Source organism: Lynx rufus, unplaced genomic scaffold (genome assembly GCF_022079265.1).
Source record: "Lynx rufus isolate CCGP_SWC_20201006 ecotype Redwood Valley unplaced genomic scaffold, mLynRuf1.p SCAF_4, whole genome shotgun sequence".
In the NCBI taxonomy this organism is placed as follows: Eukaryota; Metazoa; Chordata; class Mammalia; order Carnivora; family Felidae; genus Lynx; species Lynx rufus.
In genome coordinates, this window is record NW_025814856.1 from 53,574,826 (window position 1) to 53,584,082 (window position 9,257).

A 9,257-nucleotide genomic window follows, 5' to 3' on the forward strand; every position below is an offset into this window, starting at 1 on the left:
AATTAGACATCATTTACTTGGTGCCATAGCTGGGGCATAAGATTAGATGTGACAGTATATCACATTTGGTCAAAAACAAAGTGAACTCTGGAAGCAGTTTCCAGAGAGGAATGCTGAAACATTTTGCTCCTTGGCTAAAGTTCAGTGATTATTTGCGCATATGAATTCTGATGTGGTTGTTAAGTCACCTCATTTCTTCATAATTACTCCTCCCACCTGTTCCCCCTTCCTTCCCCTGAAGGTGTTAGAGAAAGAAGTCCACCTTTCCTTGTATCCTTCCTGAATTATGCATTTAAAGTAGACAGAGGAGGGGCTCCTGGCTGGCTCAGTCAGTGGAGCCTGCGACTCTTGATCTCAGGGTCGTGAGTTCGAGCCCTACACTGGGTGTAGAGATGACTTAAATAAATAAATAAAGTTTAAAAAATAATAAAGTAGGCAGGGGATGTGCTTTGCCTTGGTAAACTCAATACCCTGATCTCCTCATGTGAGGTCAGGCAAAATGAATGAAACAGAATGACTTGAGGAATTGCCATCCACTTTGCATATATGCTCATAAAGGCTAATTGAGAAGTGGAACCTGTTTCCTGACTTAGATTCCAAGACCCTGGCTTACTTGCTTTCCTTACGTCTTTCCTTCTTTCTTCTCTTTGTTTCACTATTGCTGTCAAAAAGCTACCATGTGCTTTTTAAATAAAAACAATCCAGTGAATTTACTTCATTAATTGTGTCTTGCTCACCTTTCTACAAATTCCTACTTTTCTGGGTTCACATGGAAAGGTGAATTTGTTCAGCTTTAATTATAGAAATAGTTTTCATTGTTCTGTAAATAAAAATGCTGCCACTCTGCTGTATCATGGAATCTCAGTTTAAAAATCAAACCATTATGAGAATAATTTAGTTGTAATCCAGTACAATTTTTAAAACCCAGGGTGTGGTGCCTGGGTGTCTCAGTCAATTGAGCATCTGACTCTTGATTTTGGCTCAGGTCATGATCCCAGGGTCGTGGGATCAGGCTCCATATCAGGCTCCATGGAGCCTGCTTAAGATTCTCTCCATCCCTCCCTCCCCCTCTCTCTGTCCCCTCCCACCAGCTCATGCTCTCTTTAAAAAAAAAAAAAAAAAAAAACCCTTATAGGTGCGCCTGGGTGGATCAGTTGGTTAAGCAACCAACTCTTGATTTTGACTCAAGTCATGATTTTGACTCAGTTTGTGAGATCAAGCCCTGTGTCAGGCTCCATGCTGACAGCACAGAGCCTGCTTGGGATTCTCTCTCCCTCTCTCTGCCCTTCCCCTTGCTTACGCTCACATGCTCGTGCCCTCTCTCTCTCTCTCTCTCTCTCTCTCTCTTGCAATAAATAAATAAAACATTTTTTAAAAACAGGACAATCTTTATTAATTTTATAAATTCTTATACTGCAGTAAGTGGAAATATGCTAAACATAAAGTCATAACACATTGGTATTAAGCACAGTTTAACCCACCTAAAAATCTCTAGTATCTACTAATGGTAGGAAGTTCCGAGCTACCCCTCTGCTGGCATACGGCACACTCAGCACACACCGCTCCCCTCAGGAGGGTTTGTCTCTTCCTCAGGGCAGTCGGTCACGTAGAAGCCATGCTCCTCTATCCCTCGGTAGAGTGTGATGTACTTGGAAGCCTTCCTTGTCCTCGGAACCACGTACTTTTCCGTGAACTCAGCCTTGTCCAGTTGCCCCTTGCCTTCTGTGGTCAGAACGCAGTTAATGAACGTGAGGGTGTAACTGTAGCAGTTGTGATGGTCTTCTTCATACCTTACAAAAGAAGGATGGTGAGAAGGGGAGGCTTAGGTTTAAAAGCTGCTCAGGGGGCACCTGTGTGGCTCAGTCAGTTAAGCATCTACCTTCGGCTCAGGTCATGATCTCACAGTTTGTGAGTTCAAGCCCCACGTCGGGCTCTGTGCTGACAGCTCACAGCTTGGAGCCTGCAGCCTGCTTCAAATTCTGTGTCTCCCTCTCTCTCTGCCCTGCTCCCCACCTCCCCTGCCCACTCACACTCAGTCTGTCTCTCAAAAATAAACATTAAAAAATTTAAAGAAAAAAAAAGGCTGCTCAGGAACAAGCCATGAAGCTGTTGAAGGACTTGCAGAGTTGAAATTGGGCTGTCAGCAGACTGGGCCCCTATGTGTGCTGACCCCCTTGGTGACAGAGCTCCCAGAGGTGCAGTTTCGATGGACACTTGGCAGTTTGGGCCATGTCCACTTGCAAGTTACATAAGACAGGAGTGGGCGTGTCTACATGTGCTGACTCATTGTATGGAAACTGCCAACTTACGGAGCTGACATTCTAGAAATGGAGTTCTCCTTCCAGGTTTTAGGGTATCCCAGTGTCTAAACTTATTTTAAGGGAAGCCTCAAGACAATTTAGGTTCACAAGTATGCTATATATCTAAAGTGTTGAGGGAGCAATAAATTGAGAAATTTCAAATTTGCCAAATCACAAAAACATTATTTTTACATGTTAAACATTTAAAAAATGTTTAAGGGAATATAATAGGGGTCTTGCTGTACATATTAAATGTTAAGTATGTAAAAATATCTAGTCAAATAACTGGAGTACTAAGCTGTGGTCCTTTTGGTTCTTAAGATGCTGTGATTCTGGGGCTCCTGGGTGGCTCAGTCGATTGAGCATCCGACTTCAGCTCAGGTCATGATCTCATGGTTTGTGAGTTCAAGCCCCACATCAGGCTGGCTGTTGTCAGTGCAGAGCCTGCTTTGAATCCTCTGTCCCCCTCTCTGTCTGCCCCTCCTCCACTTATGTTCTCCATATCTCTCTCTCTCTCTCTCTCTCTCTCTCTCTCTCTCTCTCAGAAATGAATAAACATTCATTTAAAAAAAATGCCGTGATTCTATTGTGTAAAGGTACATTGGCTCACCTCTGCAGAAAACCCAAATTCAACCCCTGTTTAAACTTTGTTACAGGTACTACTCTCTTGGTACAGGCTCACCATGAACTAAACAGCTTAAGAGTCCTCTGAGCTGGGGTCCCACCTGCATGGTGAATGAGCGGGTGGCCCCTGCAGCCCTGTACCTCTGAGGCAGCCAGGCTCCCGAGGTGGAGAAGTCTTCCAGGTACTTGTCCCACTGATCCATCAGTCCATACATGCCAGGCTGCAGTAAAGGGATGCTTACACTCTGCTCCCACCCTGCTTCATCTCGCTGGACCCCGTGCATGGTGTAATTATACACAACTCCTGCAACCAAAACTGGAGTCATGCGGAAGCCCAAGGGAAAATGCACCTCTGTTTAGAGGCCATCAGAAAATGACAACTGCCCCTGGGAAATGCCACATAACAGAAACCCAGTTGTACTTTGTGATTACTGTCGAAGAGCAGTAGACCGTGAGAGACCCTAGAATCTCCTGCAGGATCAAGCTGGGGAGGCAGCCACCCACCTAACAGATTTAGAGAGGGCCTTGCCTAGAGTCAGGATTGGGGGTTACGAGCCTCTGCCTCCCGGGCCCTCAGCAAAGCATTTCTTTCAGGGAAACCCAGTTCTTGCTCTACCTGTTCTCCAGCACCGTGAAGTTGCCCCCAGGAAATGGAGACTAGAATAGATACTCATCTCCAAATATTTTTTGCTCAAGTTTTCTATTTACGAATGGGTCTATCTTCTTTCCTTAAATCAGCAATAAATTTCCACTGATGAGATGGGTGGTAAATTTGCTCATGTGGGTAAATCTGAGTTCAAAAATCCAGTCCTGGGTTTCTGTTCGCTGGTCAGTTTCTCCCGCCTTGAGCAGGTGCAGAAAGGTTGCCTTCAGACTTGACTTATGAGGCCTGTGATCACAGCCTCACCTGCCTGGCTTTGCTCACCATCCCTAGGCCCACGACCCCCTGTGACTGGGGTACCAGGCCCTCTTCCTGTACACTGAATGCTCTGTCTTCAGGGCCTCCAGGCTGTGCCCTCAGAGCTAAGTCTGGGCAAAGGAACTGCTTTGTTTAAACATGACTTTTTTTTTTTTTTTTTTTTTTTAAGTGAACCCACCACATGCCCAAGTCCTCTGTCCCTTGGTTTATTTCTGAGGCCCGTGCCTGGCCACCAGAGACCCTGGTGTGTGAGGACCCAGTGGCAGTGTGCTGGGTCCAGATGCTGGTTCCAACACAAGAAGAAATCATGTTCCTCTCTCAAAAAACCAACAAAACAGACTTGGTGATACTCTTGGCTGAGAAAACATTAACAAGCTTTCAAATATTTAGAATTGTCATTAGTACTAAGTTACTGTAAAGTCAAGTATTTCTCTTTTAAGGGGGGTAAGCATTGCCCACCTAATGGTACGGTATGAGAACCCAGGGAAAAGAGGAATTCCCTAATTAAATGTTGTCATGAGCACTTTTTCTCTAGAAATACCACTCTCTCCTACCTAGTAGTGTGGGGACATTTTAAGTTTTTAAAAAAACAAAACAAAACAAAACAAAAAACCAGTGGCAGTGCACTCACCATTTGTGTTGGTTATTCCCACGTGAAGATCAGACCTTCCATCGTACTCCCTGAAAGAAACAAGTTTTGTATTTTTTCTCATTTGCACATGACTGGCATGAAGAGTCCATATTTAAAAGCAGGAGAGTGATCTTGGCCGGTGCCAAGTTTCTTGCCATCAGTGGCCATGTGAATGGAAGCACTGTTTCAAAACTGTTTGAGCCAACAGTACATCTGAGGTAGAAAATACTCCCCCGGCCCCCCCAGCTGGATTTTTTTGGCCCCCCATCACTAAAGGCAGTGGAAGGCCTTGGAAGGCCATTCCTCCTAGAGCATAAAGTCAGCTTAACTCTTAGCTGCCCAGCTGAAGGGCACAGCTGGAGGTCAGTTGTTGAAAGAGATCCTCCTACTTCCCGCCTTGTAGGTGAGGTTACAGGCTGACCGGGGAGAGGATCCTGAGTGCATCTCAGTGGACCTCTACCTTCAAAACTAAAGTAGTGTCTTTTGGTCTTTATAGCCTGCAGCCACACCCACTTTTCCTGGATGGCCTTGTTTTCTGAAATTACTCTTTACCTGAGACTGTTCATTAAATCTATGATTCCGTATGATTTAACCTTCATTTCCAATCCCAGACCATCATTTACTAGCACGGGGACATTAGCAAGTCACTTTCTCTCTCTGATCTCAGTTTCCTCATCTGGAAAATGGGAATATCATAAACCTCCTAGCAAGCTGGTTGTAAGAATAAAATACCAGTTGAGTGCCTGCAAGTGTCAAATAAATCAGAGGTTATTGTCGGCTCAGTTGGTAAGCGTCCAACTTCGGCTCATGATCTCACAGTTTATGAGTTCCAGCCCCGCATCGGGCTCTGTGCTTACAGCTCAGAGCCTGGAGCCTGCTTCAGATTCTGTGTCTCCCTCTCTCTCTGCCCCTTCCTTGCTCATGCTATCTCCCCCCCTCCTCTCTCTCTCTCTCTCAAAAATAAAAATTAAAATAACTTTTAGTAAATAAATCAGAAGTTGTTGTTAAATGATAAAGCTCCTTCATGAGACCGCAGGTTCCTCATTAAAGTGAGCGGTCCGAGGCTTTAAAATGACTGAAAACACAAATGGCTGCCCCACCTTCACAGTGATCCCCCAGGTCATCTTGTTGCAGCCACCACTTTGAGGGTTTTGAGACTGTGGGTTCAGAGGCTGAGAATGAAGCTGGGCAACAAGGTACCAGTCTGATTGTAGCGCTGCACTTACCCCAAGATTGCTGCATAAGCATGTCACTGCACTTTGTTTCCTGCCTCAATCCTAGGTGTTCCTTCCCTCCCCCTCTCAGTCATGCAACAGATATTTATCAGGTGTGAACGAAATATGGGCCTGTCATTTGAAGTGAAAGGCTAGTAGCACAACAGGAAATAAGCCTGACAAGGTCTCTGCCCTCTTGGAGTTTGCTTGCTTCCAGAGAAGACTTTTTAGTTTAACGAGTTTTTAACAGATAAGTGCTCTGAAGGGGAAAAAAAAAATGTAGACTATTGCAGAAGCATGTCATAGGGGCAGTGGCAGAGCCACCTCTCTCTCATACAACTCCTTTGTACAAATTAAGAAAAGTTCCCCTTTTTCCTGCAGATGCAGCTCTGCCCAGCATGTTTGGCTTGCTAGGTGTAGTGCCTCCTGAGTTTCAGGACCCAAAACCACCTTGACAAAGCATCTTTGGGCAGTGTACAACCTGTACAACCATATGTGGCAGCCCTGAGAGATCTTAACCTAGTTTGATGAGAACCTCAGTGATTTCCGAGGGTCATTGAAGGTTCTCTTTTACAAAGTAGATGAAATTTTCTCAAGGTGAATAGTGGGAGTCATTCTTGAGAGTTTGGAAATTGGATGAGAGGGAAAGGAACAGTTTAGAAGTTGGCCTTAGAAGGTCTGGTGGGCAGGGGACTACTTGAAGTTCTGCAGATCCTGGCATGAGGGGATGGGAGGATGCTAAAGCATATAACCTGTTTCAACACCACCACCTCCCTTCTGCTGATGCCAAGGAAGGCCAGGCCCATCAGTATTGCTACCACATCACAGAGTACATAAATGCTTATTAGGGGCCAACCCAAAAGCCTATCATGTTCTGGAGAGCAGGGCTCTGGTTCATTCACTGTGACATCCCTGGCATTTCCCACACAGAGATGCTTGGTAAGGATTTGTTGAATGAATCAATGTTATAGTGGATTAATTCTGAATTTTAATCACTTTATTCAAAAGCTTTCAGAATCTAGCCAAGTAATTCTCCAAGTTAGCATGAATGAGGGGATCTTGTGAAACATTTTGGGCTTCATGATTTAGATAAGGGAAATGAAGTTTCTGCCAGTTACATTCTGAACTGAATATGAAAAGAATATCATGGAAAAGAGCATGTTGGCTCCACTTTGTGTCTGGTGCCCGGGTCATGTTTCTGCCTTAACACTGCCCCTCACCACCCTGCAAGGTCGGCAGGACCCTCATTTTGCAGATGAGGAACAGAGACTCCAGAGGCTCTGATGCTGTCTGAAAACAGGATAGGAATTGGGGGCTTTGTGGTACTACGGCCTGCACTGTTCTCTCTCTATCCTGTGACCTCTGGGAAGAGTCAGGGGTGCAAAACTGCACACTTTCGTTCATTTTATCCACATAAGGACAGGAAGGAAATCAATTAAGGAAGTTAGTAAGCAGGGAAAAAAATAGACAACTCCAACCGTCTTACCCCAAACCAGAGCTCTTGAGGGCACATGAGCGTTGGGAGGGGGGATTTCAAGAAGGCTAGGATGTCTCAGCATTAGGTCACAATGATGCTTACGAACACGCTTCCTAAAGCACGTGCCATCGTTCTGTAGCATCCATGCTCTCAACACCTGGCTTGTGCCGGGCCACTTCTAGTTCCATTTGTAAACTCCACAGGGACACTAAGGAGGTAAGGTCCTTTCTTTTGATTTCTGAAATCTTTCTTAAAGTCAGGTGGCATCCACAATTGAGGCACACCAGGTCTGGTCTTCAATTTAATTCACCACCATGTAGAATAGTCTGTATGTGGCCGTTTTTCAGGCTTTTGTACATGGTACCTGTTTGCCACAGATATTTCAGGCTAACTCACGGTAAAGGAATTATTTTGACTGGAGTAGCTGCTGGGTCGTTTTCCCAGTTAGCCTCTTAGTGTAAAATCTATGGGTAAAAAAAAAGTTCCAAGCTTTCAGTTTTCCTCTCCTAAGATTGTATAAGCAGGTTTGACCTTCACATGTTCTTCATATATTCTTGCACTTATCCCTCTAGGAAAGTACATACACCATCTATCTTTATGAAATGAGTAGATCTACATTTTAGGATGTAATGCCAAAACAACCGGCAAGACTATCCACCAAGCCTCACCCTGTATAGTACATGTTAGAAAGTTTTAGTGACCACAACACAAAAGGAAAAGTTTACAGAATTCAATGTAACACTTAAAAAACACCGTACCTAAGAAACGTCCCTTGAGTTGGTCTGAGGAGGAACGAACATTTTTCTTGATGCCCATTGGTAAAGGGATTGGAGATGCTAACAGGTGCTTCCTCCAGCTTCCTCGAGCTCATGACTTGCTGGCAGAGGGGGCAGCACTGGGGCACACTGAAGCTGTAGATGTATTTCTTACAGTGGTTGAATTTAATTAAGGGCTTTGCAGCCTCTGCAGGGTGCATGGTTTTCCCCTCCTGGGCTACCAGGGTTAGTTTCCGGAGACTTCCTTTTCCTCATTACCTGGCTGGCAAATAAATGTACGCCTCCCGAGTAACCTGATCAACAATGACGTCATTCTGATTGACAGCTTCGGAAGCCAAACCAAATAGGATTAACCCGTTACCAGACCGCCCCATAAACTGGTATCTTAAAGAGCTAGTCTTCATTTGTGCTCACTTACAAAGGTTCTTTCTAGCCTTGTACGTTCTGCAGCCGCCGTCAGTCAGCTCCTACTCATCCTTTAAAGCCCTACTTTTCTGTGAAACTTTGCTCCACTTCTTCGAGTGGTCCCTTGCGCTGGTGGGACTAGATTCACGCTTCTCATGGGCTCTGATATTTGATTAGTCATTAGCCTGTGAGCTGCTTGGAGTTAAGGACCCACATTTATTTTTGTGTTTCTAGAAGAAGTTATGTTGTTTTGTTGTTGGATAAATACATTAAAGAAATCCTTGGAGGCTGTTGTCTTTTGATGTTTTATATTGTAGAAGTAATCTTGCTCATAAAAAATTAACGGTACAGTTAGAAATAAGGATAGTGGTTACCCTCGGTAGGAGGTACTGACTGGGAGAAGGCATGAGGGAGTTTTGGGGGGTCTGGAGCTGTTCCGATTCATGATCAAGGGGTTGGTTGTATGAGAGTTTGTGAACATTTTGTGAAAATTCCTCAAGCTGGACATTTTACTACAAGCACTTTATGATTCTTCAATTTTAAAATAATTTTGAGAAACTACACAAAAATATAAGAAAAAAAAGGTAATGTCTTCTGTTCCTCCGTAATATTTTTCCACTCACCAAATCCAGCTCCCTGAGAAAACTAATGGTATGTTAAATGAAAATTTCCACATAATTTTTTAAAATTCCAACATTGTGTACGTTTGGAATGTGTGTATTTTTCTCATCTTGGAAATGTATCTACAATATCAGGAATACAGGTCCACCTAGTCCTTTCAGATGACTGCAGAGGAATCCATAGTTTGGTTGCACCACACCTTTTTTTTTTCTTTTAAGTAATCTATAGACACCACGTGGGGCTTGAATTCAAAACCCTGAGGTCAAGAGTCATGTGCTCTATTGACTGAG

General features: G+C 44.2%; 1 protein-coding gene across 2 annotated transcripts; it reads right to left on the reverse strand.

The window, feature by feature from the left end:
- Window positions 1-1,383: 1,383 nt before the first annotated feature.
- MKRN2OS (MKRN2 opposite strand) lies at window positions 1,384-8,192 on the reverse strand. Of its 2 annotated transcripts, XM_047096117.1 has the most exons (4): window positions 7,924-8,192; window positions 4,475-4,524; window positions 3,066-3,228; window positions 1,384-1,790 (listed from the first exon to the last, which is right to left on the reverse strand). In XM_047096117.1, exons 1-4 carry the CDS (start codon window positions 8,139-8,141, stop codon window positions 1,550-1,552), a joined length of 672 nt encoding a protein of 223 aa, XP_046952073.1. In that variant the 5' UTR covers window positions 8,142-8,192; the 3' UTR covers window positions 1,384-1,549. The 2 variants fall into 2 exon arrangements, with proteins under 2 accessions (XP_046952073.1, XP_046952074.1); XM_047096118.1 differs by lacking the exon at window positions 4,475-4,524 and having other exon boundaries at window positions 7,924-7,981.
- Window positions 8,193-9,257: the final 1,065 nt, after the last annotated feature.